Genomic DNA, 22,107 nt, shown 5'->3' on the forward strand with positions numbered 1-22,107 from the left:
CAACACACAAAAAGAGGGAACAAAAATGAAAGATCTGCTTTACAGCACATTGTTCAGTGTAAAAAAAGAAATAAAAAAGTGATTGCAAAGGCATATCAGTACTTTTACACTAGAAAAAAAAGTTTGATTGAAGCAATCAATAACAAGTTATACAAACAAAGTGATAATGAACATTGAATCAAATTTCAAGAACAATTAACTGTTTGCAATACAAAATGTAGGAATGTGTATAATTCAAAAAAGCTGTGTGATTTTCCTACCAGGGCTACTTGCCATACATGAAGTGGACACAAATTCCTGATACGCTTACACAGATAATTACAGCACACCTACCCAGTATGTAACAAGCAAAGAAGTTCCCCTAAGGAAAATGGGTGGATAAAATATCTGCTTGACTCTAAATGAATAATAAAAAACTAGAAATGTCGCTATGGCGACTGATGCCTCCGCCATAATGCATGATTCTCCCAATAGGTGTATAGTACAATGTCTTCACAATGTGTGATGACAGTTTCACATAACTGGCAAAATATCGAAATGACAGGTTTGTCAAAATATCTTGAATGTTCACTTTCCATGATCTGGGTTTGCTATAATTGTCTATTAAAGAGTGCAGGTACACATATTTGGGGAATTGAACATTTTTACTTGACTTCTGACCGACCTTATTACAAGTTTAAGCATTGAGTATAATTTCCAAGGTATGAAGAAAGAGAGTAATTACAGTACAAAATAAATCTTTTTTAAAATTTAAACCTGACCTTTGACCCTTAACCTTTGACCTTTGACCTTCTGGCTGGAAATTTCCAAGAGAATCTCCATTAAGTAATACATGTACATATATTGAATTTTAAAACTAATAATGCAATCATTGCATAAACTAGTATATGAGGGAAATAGTAACATTTTGAGGAGTTGACCTTGACCTTTGACCTTATGACATGAAACTCTCTCTGGAGAATCTTTACGCAGTAGTACATGTCTACACTAAGTTTCAAGAAAATAACTGCGGGCATTGCATAGATATGGGGGAAATAGCAACATTTTTAGCATTTGACCTTGACCTTTTGACCTTTGACCTCTTGCCAATGTCACTACAATCTACTTCACTAATTGTCCCATCATACATCATCCTTGGACCAAGTTTGGTGAAAGCTGCTTCATCCAGTTTTGAGTTATCACATAAACAGATAAATTTTAGGATTTGACCTTGATCTTTGACCTTTGACCTCTGTCTCATTTCACTGAAAAACTAATCAAGCTATCATACATCATCCTCCACCAAAGTTTGGTGAAATTTGCTCCATCCAGTCTTGAGTTATCACGTAAACGGATGCAATTTCATGATTTGACCTTGACCTTTGACCTTTGACCTTTAGCCGATTTCACCCAAAATCTAATCAAATCATTGCCCCATCATACTTCATACTTGGACCAAGTTTGGTAAAATTCCAGTAAATATTACTCAAGTTATCGCGTAAACGAAAGCGGACGGACGTACGTACAGACGTACGGACGTACGGACGTACGGACGTACAGACGTACGGACGGACGGACGGACAAACAACCCGAAAACATAATGCCTCCGGCACCACTTCGTGGCGGAGGCATAAAAAGAAATGAAATGAAAATCATCAGGATGGAAGGGATGGAAGAAAACAAAACATAAAAAATAATCATTTCTATGATATATTTCCTTTTAACAATACTTCAATGTATTCCTAAATGTGCCTACCCCTAACTAGTACTCATCTAAAATCACTGTACCTAGGGGCCTTCATGAAATATTTCAGAGAACTGTACATGCCAACTATATTAGAGAAACTAAAAGAAATGACTCTTCAATCTAAAAATTGACATCTAGGAAATAACATACATTTATGCATGTTTCTGGAACTGCCCAACCTAAGTGTAACACAAACGCTGTTAATCCTACTGCTTTTATTTGCTTTACAATGCTGTATCACAAGTACTAATTAAAAAAAAAAAGAATGGCAAACACTAAAATCCAGTTTAAAAAAAAGAAAGAAATTAAAACATAACCTGATTTGTAATCTTACAGAAAATCTTCAATGAAGTGTACACATTTTTTTTCTCTCTGCACTGCATTTCTCCAGCTCAGTTTTGATAATACTGTCTGAAGCATTCATGACCCAGCCAGACACATCACAGCTGGACCAGTCATTAACAGTTAAAACTCCTTCAAACAGATCAAAAGAACAAAATTATCAACTACTATGTCAGACCACAGAAAGTGGAGTAATAACTAATCTGTTATCTCAGTAAACAGATATTTCATTAATTGTTCAACACTACCCTCAAAATGTCATGTTTCTATGGATGCCCAATGCTTAATGGTGACAGTTCAGTACAGTCGAGCAGCAGGATTTATTTTCAGTGACAGTATATCTACTGCAGTAGATTTCTAAACAGCTACAAACTTTAAACAAAATATATAATTTGTGATAAAAAAAGTAACAATATAACACCTCTTCTAACAAGAGTCCAAAGTTTTCCTTCATAAAATTAGAAATTGTATAAAAACCATTATGTTAGCTTTCAGTCTATACTCTTTTCAAATAATTCAAAAAGAATCAAGTGTAATTTCTTGTCCTGATAACTGATTTCACACTGACTTTGGACACCATAGCAAGACTGCCCATAATTGCCACTGAGTACAATATGATGCAAGAACTACATAATTTCCTGCACAAACTGCACTCACCACATTCTGCAGAGCATAACAAGCAGATAAAATCAGCTTCCAGCAAAACATGAGTGGCATTAGCATAGACCACAAGTGAAAAAAGTCCAGTGGAGTTATGGATAAAGTGGAAACTCAGTGACGAGATCCTTGGGACCGAGACAATTGTTCTTTATATCAGATAGTTTGTTATATCAGCAGTTAATAAACAATACAAAACAATGGAAATAGATTAATTGGGAGTGAAGAAATCAGTTTGATATATCAGGTATTTTGTCATATCAGATCTCTTTATATTGAGTTTCCACTTTAAACAGTGTTACAACTGTTTTCCAACCCAATAACTCTCACTTTTTTCTATGACTGAATTAAATATTATTATCACAGCAATGCACTGGTTGCAAGTCCACAGATATATATGTCTTTACTCAGACAGACCAATACAGAATGAGGTACACCAGTTGTCATGCCAACAGGAATATCTCATCAGCAGTATCACCATTCTAACCCCATACAATCCACTGAAAAGTATAACTTAAACAGGAAAATCAGAATGTCCTTTACATTTAAAAATGGGATATATACCATCACAGGGGCCATTCACACTTACACTGCACTGAAAAATAGCAAGTTTTCAAACTCCAAGAGGTTTTTTGTTGACTTTTCCAAGGTGGACACAACTCATGAGTTGTCTTCCATTCTTTAAAAACTATTATTCAAAGCAAGCCACTTGCACTTTTAGTGAGTGTGACTTTGGCATCCTATGCATCCATGATACATCATATTTTTCATCAGTGAAGAGTGCATAAAGCCCGCCGCACACTACACGATTTTTCCCCGATTCACCAGTCTTAAGACTAGAAGTGTGACGTCACAGTCTTGCCATTTTCTAGTCTTACGACTAGGTCTTAGCGCCAGTCGTAGAGATTTGACATGTTGGATTTCTACGACTGGTCGTAAGCTTTCAGCCATTCACAATGCAGTAAAATGCAAGCTCACGCAGTGCGCACTGCACGCGCTTTACAGTCGTAAGCCTACTCATAAGGTTTGGTCGTATAGTGTGCGGTATCCGGTCGTATGACTGGACTTAAGACCCAGCTTGGCTTAAGACTTTAAGACCAGTCTGATCGTGTAGTGTGCGGTGGCCTTAATTCCCACCTCAAGTTGGCAACTGGCATGAGAGCATTGTGGATACTACCAATGTGGATGCCAATCACTTATACCAACTGGTGTGTCCACCACACTGCTCAAACAGCAGTCAAATCAAAATCATTGATTTATCTAGCATTCATCACATGACAATACAAAATAATCACAAGAGTATGCCTGTCTGATGGGCAGTACAACAATACTCACTAATGAATGGAAAGAATATTCAAAAGGTAAATACAAAAAGCTATAGAATGCATTATTCCAGAAAGCTAACTTTTCTTAATTTTTACTGTTTTACATAGTGGTCTATTCAGGAAATTCTAACTTCATAATTATGTAAAACAGAAGCAGATTTTGACCTCCATTATTTCTCTATTCACCAACTTACATAAAGAGAAAAGAGAAATTCTACAAATTAAGCCTAATGATTGAGTTTGCCTGCATTGCAATATTCAGGGTCATTACATGAACACTGACCCCCCCCCCAAAAAAAAAAAAAAAAAAAGAACAAACTTGTTGAAGCTGCATGATCCCAAATTTTACTTGAGAAAATGCTATATGCCACTTACGAAACACTTTTCCACATAGGAATAAGACAAGTTCTTTGAGATCTGAGTCAAAATTCTTCCCAGCATCAATCAACTTTTGTGGTAATAATCTATCCTTGCACTCAGTATACTTAAAGTTCTTTAAGATTATTCTACAGATTCCTGTTCAGATTGTGATACACTTATTTAAAAACAAAGAACAAAAAATGCACATCAGAAACTGATGTTGATCTTTGACCATCACCCAGTTGTTTACTGTAAAGTGGAATTTTTTGCAGGAGTAATCTTTAGTGCATGACCTGACAAGATGAATTTCTCATGTTTTTGATTCTGCGGAATCAAGACAAATTATAGTATCACATGTAACAAGCAAAAATGCACATGCTTTTATTTTCATGCTGGTTTCATGTCGCGCAAAATACATGAAAATCTACACATCGCAAAAATTTCCACATTTACATTATAACACCTACGTCCTACAACACTGCTCTGTTACAATTTCTGAGAGCATAAGGTTAATAAAACTTTATGGCAGAATGTTATGATTCGAACACAACCAGCAACCTTCTTGAAGAATCTGCAAATGTAGAATGTAACCAATGAACTGTCTAGTGCTACTTCCTCAATATACTGTAGCACAATGGATTGAAATATGCTTGCCGCACTCTCTGATTTATTGCTTCCAGTGTGGAAAAAAAAAAAACAACAAAAAATGGCCAGACAAGACATGACCCTGAGACCTCGGAATGCATAACCCAAGATCTTATTCAGTGATGCAGACACGGTCAAACACAGTTCCACTCACACCTTGCACCATACTCAAACTAATCAAGGTAACAAGACTATTTTGCACAGACAGATAGGCAGACAGTTGCATAGACAAGAGCAGACAATAAACCGGTCACATCAACACGTCCTCAAGAAATAGGACAGTGTTGGACATGGCCAAAATAAAGAGGGTAAGGTAGGGTAGTGTCTGCTCTGCTCTTCAAGATTTTGTCAATTACGGAGTCTAAAGGTTTCAAGTCATACTTAATCCCTGAAATATACAAACACACAACTTTAAAGATCACCAGGTTTTGATTTCTCACATATCGTATCTTGGTGACGGCTGGCGTAGAATTTTTAATGAACCAAGTGTTGACACGCAAGGTTCTTTCTGAGTTCATTTTACAGTGTGCAGAAGGGGAAAAAAGACAATTTTAAAATCATTTTAACTGTTCTTCAACTGACTACACAAATATTAGCACATAGTTATATTGCTGTGTACACCTAATAATCAAACCTGCAATCATATAAAAGTCCTTTCATAGAACCCAAGATGACAATAACACTGTATTTTGTCACACATTTGTCATGGACAGAGTGGTGCCTATTTCCTGCCCTTTCTATGTAAAGATTTTTTTTTTCTTTTTTTACCATAATGAAACAGTAACTACTTGTGAGAGAGTTCAAAAAAATATTGTGATATAAAATATTAAACACTTTCCAGATTCTTTTTTTCCATCACAGATTACAAAGATACGAGGTGTTAGAAATCAGAATGAATGTATCAGATGAATTCCTACAAAATTTAAAAGAATACGACCATATTTTGCCCACTTTCTCAAACACTAAAAACAAAAGAAATTATAATACATTATTTAAAATGTGAAATAACTTTAAATGGCAGAAGTATAATTTTCCCTTTTTTCCCCACTCATAACTGCAGTGTTTTAAGACATTTACGTGTTTGTTTGCTTGTTTGTTTGTGTGTGTGTGTGTGTGTGGGCAGTTTTAATGTGGTTTGGTTATGAGATGACATTCATAATTAAGGCAGACAGTGGTGGGTTAATTGAAGGCTTTGACAGATCCTCGGGCATCAGTTATACACTCATTGGTTTTCCAGCTGGTTTCGCTTTCTTAGTGGATTGTTTTTCACTGTCTGGCTCGGTCACAGCAGCGACAGACTGCACTGGTGAGGACTGGTGAACATGAAATCAAGAGAAAAGAGTTAATGAGATTTCAAAAATAAAATTACAAGTGGATGAAATATGCTGAAAAATATGATATTTTTGTGGCATGAAATTTTTGTGAATTGGAGCTGACTGCCTTTTTCGCGGCATGAAATTTTTGCGAGTTGCCTCTAACATTCAACGCATATAGTGCAGACAAGAACTTTCACATGCATTTTAATATCGCGAATTTTGGCTCTCGTGAAATTAAAATGCATGTGAACATTCCTCTTTTTACAGTACTAAGTTTTATGGAGCTAGGTGAGGAAAACTCTGACATAAAGAAATAGTACTACAATTTGGGAAAAGACAGGGGAATCTAACACACTGATGAACATGCAGTAAGAAGTCAATCATTGGAGATTCTATTTGTAAACCTGTGTTGTGTACCTGCAATTACACTGTCAAACCCTGAACAATATCACTTTTGTTTTAGAGTCAGAAGACTGGTTCAATACAAACTTCATTTCAAACTCATCATTAAAGGTCAGTCTTGTAAGGCAGACACAACACATTTTCTAAAAAAACACAGGATTTGAGCCAATGATATGGCTTCAATGTGTATAACAAGTGTACATTTGTTTGTGGACAAAGCACTTGTTACTCACCAATATCTATGTTACTCACCAATATTTATGTTATTACCAAAACAGTTCATTGCCAAACACCATAACTTGGATATAAAATGAAAGAATGTACAAACAATATTTCACATCTTTAAATTTCACAAGTTGTGTGTTATAAGGAAAGTTTGGAATGTGTTTGGAATTGACTCACTCAAGCTGCCAACCTCTACATTCTAAGCACTTACCAATGCATAGCAAAACAACAAAAAGCACATTCAAAGGCAAAACTCATATTTTGTTTTAAAAAGACTACATTAATAGGAAAGTCACAAATACTATGATATTAAACTCCCTGACAATTATGATATCATAAAAATATTTCATGGTAAAACGCCATGACTTGGATATAATTAGGAATTAGAGAATCTTCACATGCATTTCAGGTCTCTTATCTTTACAATTTGTAACAGAAAAAAAAAAATGGAATGTGGTTGGCATGGACTCATTTAGGGTTGCCATCCTCAGCACACTAAAGATATAACAATATGCAGTAAAAATATGTAGATAAATACAATAAGTCAAAAATCATATATTGGTTTTCCAAAAATGTGAAACATGCAAATACTATGCCAGCTAAATCATTACTTTTTAATCTAAAAAAAAAAATATATATATATATATATATTGTATTTTAAAGAAGGAAAAAAACATACTGAACATTGTAATTGGCAGCTCTGTTTATCGTAGTTCATAAATCGACAGACGCACAATCAGTTATACACTTGGGAAAGCCAGTAATGCACACCCTTCTGGACCAGGAATGGGCAAGGTGAAGTGATATGTCAAAATGTGTCACTTATTGCCACCGAAGTCAAGTTTGACACAATTGGTCGCCCTAACTCGTTGCTCACCTGCGCATCTCCCATCATGAACATGTTGGGAATCTCATTGCCAAAGAAGACCTTAGTGTTTGCTGCTATGGCCTGGTATCTCATCATTTCTAGGAACTGGGGTGTTAGTTTCACCTATCAGACAAGAGAAAGATATAGTACTTCAGCACAATGTAAAAACTATGACAATATCACACCGTAATGTGTATATCATATTTTTCTTCACTAGGATCAATCCAAGCTTAAATCCATTACTGCTGTTGGCAGGTAGAATTTCACATTTTCATTTGATCCCTCCCAAGCTTATGAAAATACACAATGACATATCATTTTTCAACAATTTCTGCCTCAGGATTTACCATCAAAAAGAAAAACAAAAAACCCTTCCTCTTGCACTTTTCATATGATGGCTTGAATTGTATTGTGTGTCCGATACAATCATTGTGGCAATAATTTTTCAACATTCCACAGGTCTTCAATTTAGTTCGTTGCCAAGGATGCAGTTTTTTCGTATTCAATTTCCACCAACCTCATTCGCCCTGGCTTCCTGCTGTGCCGTGTAGAGCTCTGCATCTGCTCTCGCCCTCATTTTGGCTAGATGTGTATCATCTGGAGACAGAGAAGGACACAAGAAAGACAGTCAAGATACAGAAATCCATATTCATGTTTTGAATAGAAACTTCTCATCTTGTTACAGTCTTCTTCTATCTCTTTTGTCTTTTATCTTCACTCCAAGTAATGTTTCTCTCTCACACACACACACACACACACACACACACACACACACACACTCTCTCTCTCTCTATCCCTCCCTCTCTTTCCTCTCTCTTCCGCATGACAGCGACTTAGTGAAGGGATTTGTCCAGGTGTTTGTTTCGGGTTAGTTATAGGTCTCCATGTCTTAGTTTCTTTTGTTTTTCCACTTCTAATGTATATCAGTCAATCAATCATATAATTTGTTGTATTACGTGTGGGGGTAATGCACCCTACAAGCACTGCTTTTTAGCTTTCCTCCTCATTTCCAGCATTTCTGTATACTTACAATATTTGTAAACTTATCCTTTATTATGTATTATGATGAAATTTATGCATTCAATTCTGTAAAATATCTGTATGTTTCTCTTGGAAATGGAAAAATGAATGAATGAATGAATGAATGAATGAATGAATGAATGAATGAATGAATGAATGAATGAATGAATGAATGAATGAATGAATGAATGAATGAATGAATGAATGAATGAATGAATGAATGAATGAATGAATGAATGAATGAATGAATGAATGAATGACTGACTGACTGACTGACTGACTGACTGACTGACTGACTGACTGACTGACTGACTGAATGAATGAATGAATGAATGAATGAATGAAACAGACGTCAATACAATGTTTCCCCTCCAGACTTAGATTTACAGGATTACTGCAAAATATTGTATCTGGCTCTGATAAAGTAATCATAACTTCAGTTTTGAAATAAAAGACACTGAAGTAAGAGAGATGCTAAGTGTGTATTCAGAAGAGACAGAGAGAGAGAGAAAAATGATAGTCATCATTGCAAAATGTCACAGCTCAGAAAGCAGACAAGTATGATCTGATACCTTCTATCTGCGATATCCTCTGCTCACTCTCCTTCTCCATGATTTTCTGCGAGTATGTGATCTGCGCGACCTGGGCGGACTTCTCCGCCTCGATGACTGCCCGCTTCCTCTCGGTCTCTGCCTCCTTCTCCACCACTCGTTGATGCTGAGCGGCGATCAGCAGCTTGGTCTTTTCGTTCTCCCTGCAGTACAGAGAAAATGGGCCAACATTTAGAGATAAAAACATACTGTCTTCTCATCATTTCTTATGTAAGGCCTATATCCTCACTAAAAAACTATTTCAGGCAATCATCCAGGAGAGGAAGGGGTTAAAAATGATGAATTGGTGAAACAGAAACAATACAATGCAGCCATATGACCAATAAATTGATCAGTCACAAGGTGTTGCTTAAGTGCGGGTTAGAGAGCTTTGAGGAGATTTGAGGAGGATGCAATTTCTTGTTGATTCCCTTAAATTAAATCAAATACACTCAGCAAAAAAAAAAAGTTAACACTTTTTTTGAGTTCATATTTGCCAATTGTGCACTTTACGGCCCTATATTATCGGTGCGAGATTTTACCCTAATCAAGCAGTGGGTGCGGATTTGAGTACCCATCAGGCACCGCAGGTTCGACAGTGTGTCTTCCGGCACTGTCCTGTGTGCATGTGTGTGAGATTTCGTGCTGGGATGCAGTGTGTGTGTGTGTGATCATGATGAAAGCACTTACGGTACGCCACATGGTTGCTCTGACGCCCTTCCCTGGGCGGCGCGGCATGCTCGAGCGCGAGCAGACCCTAGACAAACAGGCTGCTGTTATTGGCACACAAGGGAACGCAATGAGTGGTAAACTTACGTGCTTCCATCATGATTTTTAATGGATGAATTCTGCGTTATATTTCAAGCAGGGATCACTAATTAACCTATTGCAGAGGACATATGTCCACTTGCAGCCTTGGTGAAATTATTCTGTGAAATATAGACATCAAATAATAAAAGAAAACCCCAAAATCTTATCCCGATTCATCAGTCTGTAAGTGTTTATTTCGTCTAAAGATGCCGTGCGAAGTGTGTATAGCTACCGATTTATGGACAGCCACTACATGGACAGACAGACAGACAGACACACACACAAGCCTCGCCCGCGTGGTTGGTTTGCGCGATTTGTGATGGGGTCGGATCGAGATGGGATGAAGGAGGCATAAAAAATATTCATGTAACTGTTGTGGCGAGCTGGCGCATGCTAGGGGGTTCAAAAATGGAATCTATTGCATCACAGACTACTGTCAACTTTCTCACACTTTGCACCATGATCATGGCAATTTTCTGCGATGCAACATTGTAAATGTAAAAGCTCGATTGTTGAGTCGATAATCCTGCAGCGGGGAGCAAAGAAACGCGACATTGCGATCGCACAGAGTTCAATGTGTCAGCTCCGTAAAAGCGCAGTGAGTGAGGTGGGCTTCTCGTGACCTTATCACTTGTCAAACGGCGTTCCATACAGCAAGAGATCGAGAGAAGCTCGCCAGCTGCTCAGTGCGTGGTAGTTCATGGGATATCATCATGGCATATGGCGAATGAGGTACCGATAATATAGGGCCATAAAGTGCACAATTGCCTCATATTTTTCATACAAGATTTTGATGAAAGTTAATGTATTATATAGCATATCAAAGGTAATTTAATTGGCTATCAAGCTAGTAGGTTAATACGAAGGGAAACTTTACGTATGAGCGAACACATTCATTTTTGCTCTCAAAGGCACAAAAGTAAAAATTGCAAAGTTTGACATACTGTCTTTCATTTGGCAATGGCCTTCAAGATAACAATGACAACAAAAAGTCAGTTTTACACGATAAGAGACATGAATATAATAGCAAAAACAAGTTTTTGTTCTCTTTATTTCTGTTGGCAAGTTTATTAGAGAAAAATTAGTAATGAAAACAGCGTGGAATTATTGCATTTTGTAAGCAGCAAAAGAAATTTGAGAATTTTACTGAACATTACAAACTGTAAAGATGAGCAATCAATAGAATGAGTTAACTTACATGAATTCTATTTCTCCTGATACTCTCTGGAAATAACTAAATGCATGCATTTAGGTAAAAAAAGAAACTGGCAAATCTAACAACTGTTTCTGATGAGTGATCACTACACAGAGTTTACTTACATGAGTTCAAAGTTTTTCCTGATGCTCTCTGGAATTTTTGGTTTGGTGACTCGCACTGCCTGAAGGAGATACAAATCATTTTGATATCACAGTTTCCATAATAATATTCTTATTGCAATACAGAACATACACAATATGATTTTTTTTTTAACCCTTAGGTATAAATTAAAGGGACATTCCAGACGATCTTCATAATTTGACATCATGTAGTACATAAATCGACAGCTCCCTTATATACGGTAGATTTGTGGAATTTATTGTGGTCCTTGACCAGAAAAACAATACGCTAAAAACTCTTAAACAAATTACACTGAGCAGTGTTGATGACATAGGTGCCTCACATATTTCAGAAATGTAGCAGTGTAATTCCATTACAATACCACATGCTTAACAAGTTCACTTGTGTAGAATATATGCACGCCATCTTCTTATGTTCTGCTTCCTTGAGCCCCAACTCATGCATTCTTATGGTGAGGCTGCCATGTCATCATCCTTGTTCATTGCAATTTGTTGTAAATTTTGAAGATATTCTTATTCCTCAACCCAATCACTATAAATTCTGAAACTCTGTACTCGGTATAACTAATCTATAGTTATTCAAATGTAAAAGTCTGAAAATCATCAGGAGGTCTCCTTTAATATTGTTTGATTAACACTTTGAAGGGTGAAAATACATTCTATTAACTACCTTTTAGATCAGTCTAAATTTTGTGGTAATATAGGTTGTCATCCATTTCCGCCGTTACCAGTACAACTTTTGATAGTGTCATTGTAACAAAGAAAGTCTATTAATGTAAGGGTATAAAAAGTGCTTCAGTTTAAAATAGAATTGTTCAGAAAACATTTATTTAGATTTTCATTTTGTATGAACAGTACACATTCCCTCCAACAGTTGTTGAGATACTTTAGGACAAATATTATTCCCTGTGACTTTAGAGGATATTGGTAAAGTGTGCTTTTGATGTCACAGAAGACTAAAAGTGAATTTCTGTGAAATTCTGATTGCATTTTCTAATCATCTATTGCCATACTACTGTGACACCATGATTAGTTGTAGAGTTCCCATCTTGAATGTACAGCATATCATGGAACTAACCCATTTGTTTAACATTTCACAATTTTTTTCACAAAGTGTTTCACTAATTTGTCTGCATTGACTGAATCAACATAATGCTTTGGTGCAAATGCCCCCCTTAATGACTTCAGTGATCATATACCAAACAAATGATGTGCACACAAGACCAAAGTTCCCATTCAGTTTCGACTTACTTGGATTGTCAAGCCAGGAGCCATTACTGTCAGATCTTGTTGAAGTGCTTTCTTCAAGTTTTCATCAATTTGATCTAGAAGCAAGATTTTTAACAAGCATAGTATGACTGAAGACTAAACTCCATCATTTCTTTGTTCATCATTGCAGAATTTGAGGCTTTGAATGACTACAGCTTTATTGTCCCTGAGCATCTGGTATCTTTAGACTGAAAGAGATTTGAACTCAAGACTCCAAAGAAATCTGGGCATCCTACAAATCCTTTTGAGTCTAGTAGACTACAAGAAGTATTACAGAAGAGCAGTCAAGGTTTTACTCTCGCATGCTGTACGCCCTTCTCATTACTTCTCACCACCACATGACACAACAAAAACAAATCAATTTATGAACAAACACTGATGAAAGTAATCAGAGTTCATAAATCATCTTTAATACATAATGCAAATATATGCTAAGAAGAAATGACTTCCACTAACCTGATAACATGGAAATAATAACAGCACAAATTTACTACAATGAAGCATTTCTTAGTTATCGCAGAGCAATTTACACATTTACCTAGTATACGAGTCTCTCGTCTCCCACAATCTGCACCATCATCATAATTATCATCATAATTCTCATTTGAAATGACAGTTACCAACATGAATGTCATCTTCCTCACATCGCCACCTGCACTGACTATATCATCATCATCTTCTGCATTCTCATTTGTAATGACTGTCAGTGTCATCAGTATCATAATCATTATCACTGTTTATATCTCCATTGACACCACCATCGATCATACAGAAAACAATGTAAGCCCCACAGGACAGACTTACCAAACAGTTCAATGTAGACTTCTTGTAGATGGTGGGCACTGCAGAACTGATTCAGCTCGTGGTGGATCTTGTTGAAGATGAGCGTCCTGTCGTAGTCTGCTGTGTAGTTTTTTACTGTCTCAAAGACCATCTCTGGCAGTAATTTATTGACGACCTCTATTCTGTCAAAGTAGATCATCACTCCTCCACTGCACAAGAAATAGACAAATTATACAGTTTCACTTTAACCTGGAATATTAATCCCAATGCATTACGAGTTGGTTGCTTTGTAAAATTTGCTGACCTCTTCAAACCAGCAATCAATAATGGATGTAGAGTGACCACAAACTAATTTCTGAAATATTCCATTTTTGTTGCATATGTCAAAAGAGATCATCCATGATTTATTTTGCAATTGCGTTATAAACAATGATTCCTTTCTCTAGCAAGATTTGAATTTGCATATCTGTGATATAGCTTGACACTAGAAATGTCGCTACGGCGACTGATGCCTCCGCCATAATGCATGATTCTCCCAATAGGTGTATAGTACAATGTCTTCACAACGTGTGATGACAGTTTCACATAACTGGCAAAATATCGAAATAACAGGTTTATCAGAAATATCTTGAATGTTCACTTTCCACAAACTGGGTTTGCTATAATTGTCTATTAAAGAGTACAGGTACACATATTTGGGGAATTGAAAATTTTTACTTGACTTCTGACCGACCTTATTATAAGTTTATGCATTGAGCATAATTTTCAAGGTATGAAGGAAGAGTGTAATTAAAGTACAAAATATATCTTTTTTTTCATTTAAATCTAACCTTTGACCCTTAACCTTTGACCTTTGACCTTCTGGCTGGAAACTTCCAAGAGAATCTCCATTCAGTAATACATGTACATATATCAAATTTTAAAACTAATAATGCAATTATTGCATATACAAGTATATGAGGGAAATAGTAACATTTTGAGGAGTTGACCTTGACCTTTGACCCCTGACTATTGACCCATGACCCCTAAATTCCCTAGATAATCCCTGCCAGTCAGTACATGCATATGTACCAAGTTCCATGAAGATACATTGAACCATTTGTGAGAAATGTGATATTGCAACATTTTCACCTAACCTTTGACCTTATGACATGAAACTCTCTCTGGAGAATCTTTATGCAGTAGTACATGTCTACACTAAGTTTCAAGAAAATAACTGCGGGCATTGCATAGATATGGGGGAAATAGCAACATTTTTAGCATTTGACCTTGACCTTTTGACCTTTGACCTCATGTCAATGTCACTAAAATCTACTCAACTAATTTTCCCATCATACATCATCCTTGGACCAAGTTTGGTGAAAGCTGCTTCATCCAGTTTTGAGTTATCACGTAAACAGATAAATTTTAGGATTTGACCTTGATCTTTGACCTTTGACCTCTGTCCGATTTCACTGAAAAACTAATCAAGTAATTGTCCCATCATACATCATCCTCCAACAAAGTTTGGTGAAATTTGCTCCATACAGTCTTGAGTTATCGCGTAAACGGATAAATTTCATGATTTGACCTTGACCTTTGACCTTTGACCTTTTGCCGATTTCACCCAAAATCTAATCAAGTCATTGCCCCATCATACTTCATACTTGGACCAAGTTTGGTAAAATTCCAGTAAATATTACTCAAGTTATCGCGTAAACGAAAGCGGACGGACGTACGTATGGACGTACGTACGGACGTACGGACGTACGGACGGACAACCCGAAAACATAATGCCTCCGGCACCACTACGTGGCGGAGGCATAAAAAAAGTCTACAGGGAAACAAAACATATATATCAACTGAAAATGAAAAAATAAAGAAAAATTAATTACTTTTCACTCACAGCTTTCAAGCGTTCATGCTTTTAATTTCAGTCACATCACCTCGGTGACTGTTTCAAGAGTTACACCAAGCAAAATAATATGTAAAACCAATATTACGGTGGCAATGATTTCCACAGATAGGTTACTATGCTTTTCTCCATTTCGTTTGTTTGTGTATGCTGCTCGCTCGAGTTTATAGAATATTTCTCCCATGAGATCCAATTAACTGTGATAAGAATGTGTCTCCTGACCTTCTCATGAACCTTGAATCTATTGATGGCATATCAAACTGTAGCATCAAAAGTATCTGAAATAAAGCCTTTATATTGGTCACATCATAAGCCTCTAACAACCCACCTCGTTCCGCAAGGTACATTCTTCACTTCATCTGTCTGCAGAGTTGTCTGTAGATGGGGAGCATAAAAGTTTTCCAATATGGAAATATATATAATGTTTTTAAATCAAATTCATATGATGTCTACACAGAGTTTAACAAAGATCATTCATCTCTGTCTCGGGTGCAGCAAGGCAGGAGACATATGTGGGAGGGTGTATGTCTGTGTGTGTGTGTGCATTATGTGAGTTACTAAAAACTGTGCATAACAAACACTTAAGACACATGAAGTCCATCAGTTTAGCTTGAGATGCATGAAGCAAGCACAATGTAACCGGGAACACACCATTCTTGATAGTTTACGTAATCGGATATGACCTGCAAATGGAAAGTGGGAATCAAGTTTTGTACTAACACACGTCTACTGAAGGCACATGGGATATCTTGTTTCATGTCTACAGTTACCTAAGAGTTTACAATACATATGTATAGATGATTGTAGAATCAAGAAAGTAGAGCTATAATGAGTATGCTGGTTTGCTGCATGTAAACATGCAATTGCTATTGCTCACTACTCACTGTGCAATTAACAAAACCTCAGGCTGCCAGAGAAATGTCGCAGACACAAAGAATACGTGTCTTAAAAGAGATTACGTTTGCAGCAGCTGTGACCTCTTTGTCTTTTCCTCCTCCAGACAGAAATTTTCTGAGGAAAATCGTTATGCAACATCTCTGTTCTTCAGCAATACATATGTATACACACTGTAAGATATGTGAATGCACGGCAAAGATGTGGGCATGAGTGACTACTCATCAAGCGCTGTGCTTTGTCAAAGACATGGAAGTACTGGATACAAAATTAATTTCATGAATTAGGACTTGCAAAACAACTTCGTAAGTGATTGAACTCATGCTCCAGAACCCCAGACATAAAATCAATAATCATCACTGCTTTTCAGGAGAAAACTTTTGTGATTTTCCACCTTGAACTACTACATACAGTCATTTTGTGCTACTGAAGGTAATATCTGCAAAAATTGCAAACTTCACAAATATTGGTCAACTCAAAAATTTGTGGAACATACTACGCATATCGCCAAGAACATAAAATGACGTACCTACCTCCACTCCTGGAAAGTAATAAATTCTGTCTAATCCCTTTATCTTAGGTCACTAAAAGACCACGGGGTTCATATCGGTTATCTTGAGCTTGTTAGTAAGAATGTACAAAACAGAAAAAGAAAAATTTGGTACTATTGAAATTAGCATTCAAGCAAAAAAAAAAAAAAAAAAAAATCAAACTCAGCAGGAAAAAAAAAATACTGCACAGATTTGACAGTATTGACATGCAATGCTGTTGCTGTGAATGCTTGGCATCAGTGTATATGAATCTAAGTCACAGTTTGAAAACAGTCATGCTACAAACAAATGGATATCTTACCTGCACACTTCTGTAAGATGTAATGAATGGAACCATTACATGAAAACCAGGACCACTTGTTGATGACAATAAGGCACCACCCTAGGATTGTAAAAAGCCAAAACATGGAGGAGAGGAATTGCAATCATTCTGTTTCCAATAAACTCAAAAAAAAAAAAAAAATCTGTTTGGTCAGCTGGTAAGTCAATTGGACAGTTGATCATTGTTTGCTGTTATTTTGTTTTGAGGGGATTAACAAAACATAAAAAATAATCTGGCAAAGCCATGAAATTCTTGTGAGAATTTCAAATTGCATACTTCCACGTTAACATGATTCTTAATTATGTAACTATATGATACACAAAATTCTTCCTAAAATCAGTCTTTCAGTACACATTTTTTTTTTTTTTTTTTTTTTGGGGGGGGGGTCTAAACTTTGAAAAGAAAACAGCATATACCCTCAATTCATACAAAGTAGTCCAATGCATATATGAAAATGTGATGATTGTAGGAAATGTTGAGATGAGATAGTAACTCTGACCTCACATCATTTGTCACTTTCAGGAAGCTGAGTTGATTCAGCAAAAATTACCAAAGTGTTTCATCAAACAACTTTTGTAAAAACAAGAGGAATGCACGAAAGCAATCACACAAACTTCCACTGACAAGGAAGGAAAAGCAGATTATTTTTCTAGTTCTATGAAAATATAATTTGCCTTTCCATTCCTTATAGTATGAATATCTTATCTTACATCTATTCAGGGATTAAAGGCAAACATCCCTGCCAGCAGTAGCTTTATCAATTTGGTAACCCCCCACACACACACAGTCACACATAAAAACAGCCTCGTGACGTGCATTTAATTAAATGGAGCTGTATGCAATGCAGTCATTGTGAATGGCCATTGTAAACATTACATGCATATAAGATCTGTAGAAAAAGGAGAATGGGGGATGAAACTTACCCTGTAATACACACCAACATGGCCTATGTAAAGAAAATGCAAAGAAAATGAGAACAAAGGGAAAAATATGCATGAGACATGTACGATTTATATTGTTCATCACATGGACCGCATATCACCCTGATTCTAAGATGAATTTTAAATATCCTGCAATTGTTTACCTTCTTCTCTGGCCTAATATCATTCAACTAATGATCAATTATCATAATAGGGCTTTATCTCAACTTATCTAAGGTCCTACGGCATGAAATTTCCTTAAGCATAAAGGACATGCAATACAAAGTTCAATAACCTCTTACATTTCTTCCCAGATTTGGAAATAGAATAGATATTAAGTTATTATATCACACAACATGTCATTCTGGATATCATAAGACATTGTTCCAAATTCAATCTTATCTGAAATCTAATTGATAAAGTTTTTATTCTCAAACACATTGGGGTGCATCAAACTGACAGGCATCTCTTGTATGAAAATGAAAACAGGATAACAAATCACACATGTACACCAATCTTCATTTGAATTTGACGCATATTCCTACAGCAGATAAGGGTAAGCACAGGTAAACAACACTTTGTTATAGATTATATAATTATTAGAGAATTTTTACACAGAAATACCTTCTTCAATTTTGTGAAGGGCAAAGTTGAAGATGAAAGCAGACAATGCAACACCAAAGGCAATGGCTGGCAGAGGATTGGCCATGGCAATGAAAGATGCTTTAGTCCGTAACAAGAACTCTGTGGAAATAAGAAACCCACATCACAATAATTTGTCACATTCAAGTACCATGACAAATAAACAAAACACATTTTATTGATGCATGAGAAATGGAATATAACAAATTTATATTATTGTTGCTGTTGTTTCAAGGACAGGTAAGAGTACAAGTATTTTCACTCCAATGACTTGAAAATACAATCATTGTATACGACCATTGTAACTTACACTTGTACAAAAAGTTACGATTAAATGTTTAAGCTGCCACAGTAGCAATACCCATTTAGTTTGGAGCTTTTCATTTACCGGTAATGCTCTACAGCACTGGTATTGTTACTATTAGGCTAGTGCCTAACAGCAGCTATCTAATACATGTATGTTTACTACAGAAAATTACCCCAGACATACATGTGCTATTATTTCTATCCCAGGCACCAGTTGTTCTTTGTGCTAAAATGCATTCAAAATTGTGCTGTGCCACATTAAATTCCTACATTCATACTTGTTTTAATTCACTTGAAACAGCAATTGACTCCCTACTGGGTGTAACTGTACTGCTTCTATTCTAAATAATCACAAGATCCATGCAGCATATCATAATCACAAGTTTACAAGCTTACAGATTTCACAAGACTTTCAATGCCTTGTTTTTTTTTAGAACACCAGGCTATGGTTATACTGTAAAAGTGGATATTTTTCTGCGACTAATTTTTCTTGCTAGGCCGTGTAAGACAAGTTTTGTGTGTTTTTAATTCCGCGGAATCAAGACATATCTATAAGCCAATATATTTAAATGCTTTTATTTTGCGTTGGTTTCTGGTAGCGAGAAATGGACGAAAAATTTCAATACTGCAAAAATTTCCACTTTTATGGTACACATTTTATATATCTACTTACAATTTGCAGGGTTTTTTTTTTTTTTCCTGCTGCTGCTGTGCTGTGCAATGAAATATCAGAGAGCATACCCACATTCTATGCTGACCGTTTTCATGGTGGTACGTTAAATACTACCTGACCTAAAGTTAACTAAAACAGTGAATTGGTAGCGTAACCGGTAAATTTTATAATTTTCACGTGGTTTATATTGACTAACGCAAATTGAAATGTATGGGACTGTATTGTAACTACACTCCTTCCTGTATGATGCGGGGGCACACACAATCTCTCCACACACCACACAACGGGTCTAGATGTTACTTAATCACATTAAACATAATCATTAATAATAATGGGCAGCCAACATCGCATACCTACTGATATGAGCTGGCTGAGCTAGCTAAGGGGCGCAATTCGAGGTCGTCAGCGTAGCCGATGTCGAACTCTACTCGGTTGTCGCGGTTGTACGAAGCATGCAAAAACAGCTACAGGAGCACACCATATAAACCAGCCACGGTGTACGTACGTATGTGTATAAAGTTATGCGAGGTCAATTCAAGGGCCTGGGAATGGAAGGGATGGGCGGGCCCGGCCTCTTCCTCTTCTTCTGCTTCCTTCAAAAAGCTGAAGATTCTTGCAGACTATGTTATATTTACATTAAAACACATTTTATTTACAGATATTTACAAGCACGTAACAAAGATGAAGAACAAAGACTAGCCACTGTGATCAACCGTTTCGAATGGGCGAAACCGACATGGGGATATTAGAGCCGCGATCATCTTCACAAGAGGATGCATGGGTGGAGCCGCTTCGCTGTATAGGTATACCGCGCCAAGCCATCCTTTCCCCCCACATCTATTCTTTCAGTCAGTGACAAACAATCCTACCTCCCCCACGAACGGCTGCAGCGACTGCAACTCTACGGGAAGGAGCTGAGTTGATTGACAAACTCTTTCGACCCCTTTTCGAAGCATAAAAGTGTAGGCCAAACAGCATTTTTTTTTTTTTTTTTGTCAACACAAATACTCGTTCAACCAACTTCCTTCTGTGTTCAATGACTCTTTAATCCCTAATCCGAGCTCAAAGATACAATGTTAGATCAATATGTCTGACCATTAGAGCATGCTGTAGTGTCTAGCTCTCTCTCTCCTTCTTTGTTCCATTGCAAAGGCCCGAATTGACCCTACACAATAAACATGGACATGAAGACATTATCACGTACAAACAGCTCTAACAATACAAACTATTCACAATAATTTTCTTTTCTTTTTTTTGCACGATGTACCGCTACACTACATAGGCCTACAATGTCTTCGTTTTCTTGCATTTTTTTCTCCACCCCACGCCATGTGACTAGAGTTTATCCCCTTAAAGAAGAGAGCAGGGCGGATCCAGGAATTCCGTAAAAGGGAAGGCGGGAGGGCCGCCCCCCCCCCCCATTTTTCCTTTTATTTCTTTTGTTTGAATACAAAATAAAGAGGGTGCGCGCGCCCGGTGCGCCCCTCTGGATCCTGTACTGAGAGAGTGCCACTCGAGGACTCGAGGAATTTCATAAGAAAGAGGGGGAAATCCCCGCAGAACAGTGCAAAAATAATCGAAATAGGATAAGAAATGAGGAAGTTACGACTTTTTGAATTTTTTTTTCCTTGACCAGTCGTTATAAATAGATTATTCAGATCGGCAGGGTGATGATGTCATGCTCTCACATTTTCTTATTTATTTCATAACATAATATTATGTTATGAAGTAAATAAGAAAATGTGTTGTTGTTTTTTTTTTTTGTTTTTTTTTTTTGCCATGATATGCCCTGTGTAATATTATTATACAGGGCATGTCATGGCAAAAAGTGTCATATTTCAGCTATATAAATACAAAACTTGCCTTAAAACCAAACAAAATAAAAGGAACAAATGTTAACTATGATATTATGGCAATATGCTTTTATCTGTAATAGCTAAAAATATTTTTCCCGAATTTCATTATATAACATAATATCTATTATTATACATGACAGATTGTGAATTGTGAGGGCATCACATCATCAACTTGTTAATTTGAATGTTCACGTGGATAAGGACTGGCCACCGAAATGTTTTCCGGAAAAAAAAAATATGTGGAATTTCAAAATGTCGTAATAATGTACCTCATTAAACCTCTTATCCGTTTTTTGTCATTTTGGAATGTTTTATAGGGAATATTTTTTTCTCGTTCATATTGAGTTTATTCATTTTGGGGTGGATTTGCTCA

At 36.5% G+C, this 22,107-nt stretch overlaps 1 protein-coding gene across 2 annotated transcripts; it reads right to left on the minus strand.

Moving 5' to 3' along the window:
* Positions 1–4,892: 4,892 nt before the first annotated feature.
* Positions 4,893–20,353, minus strand: LOC140228303 (erlin-2-B-like). Of its 2 annotated transcripts, none has more exons than XM_072308530.1 (12): positions 20,236–20,353; positions 18,882–19,001; positions 18,261–18,283; positions 17,317–17,397; positions 15,899–15,945; positions 13,698–13,885; positions 12,876–12,949; positions 11,607–11,665; positions 9,459–9,640; positions 8,384–8,463; positions 7,876–7,989; positions 4,893–6,368 (listed from the first exon to the last, which is right to left on the minus strand). In XM_072308530.1, the coding sequence occupies exons 2-12, from the start codon at positions 18,964–18,966 to the stop codon at positions 6,270–6,272; spliced, it is 1,032 nt and encodes a 343-aa protein (XP_072164631.1). In that variant the 5' UTR covers positions 18,967–19,001; positions 20,236–20,353; the 3' UTR covers positions 4,893–6,269. The 2 variants fall into 2 exon arrangements, with proteins under 2 accessions (XP_072164631.1, XP_072164630.1); XM_072308529.1 differs by having other exon boundaries at positions 20,232–20,347.
* Between the last annotated feature and the right edge of the window lie 1,754 nt (positions 20,354–22,107).

This window comes from Diadema setosum, chromosome 5 (assembly GCF_964275005.1).
Source record: "Diadema setosum chromosome 5, eeDiaSeto1, whole genome shotgun sequence".
Lineage (NCBI taxonomy): Eukaryota > Metazoa > Echinodermata > Echinoidea > Diadematoida > Diadematidae > Diadema > Diadema setosum.

Coding starts and splice junctions, on each gene's coding strand:
- LOC140228303 (XM_072308530.1), bottom strand. CDS start 18,966: ATGGCCAATCCTCTGCCAGCCATTGCCTTTGGTGTTGCATTGTCTGCT. Junction 9,641..11,606: donor AGGAAAAACTTTGAACTCAT/GTAAGTAAACTC, acceptor TCTGTACTGCAG/GGAGAACGAAAAGACCAAGC. Junction 7,990..8,383: donor AGGAAGCCAGGGCGAATGAG/GTTGGTGGAAAT, acceptor CTTGTCTGATAG/GTGAAACTAACACCCCAGTT.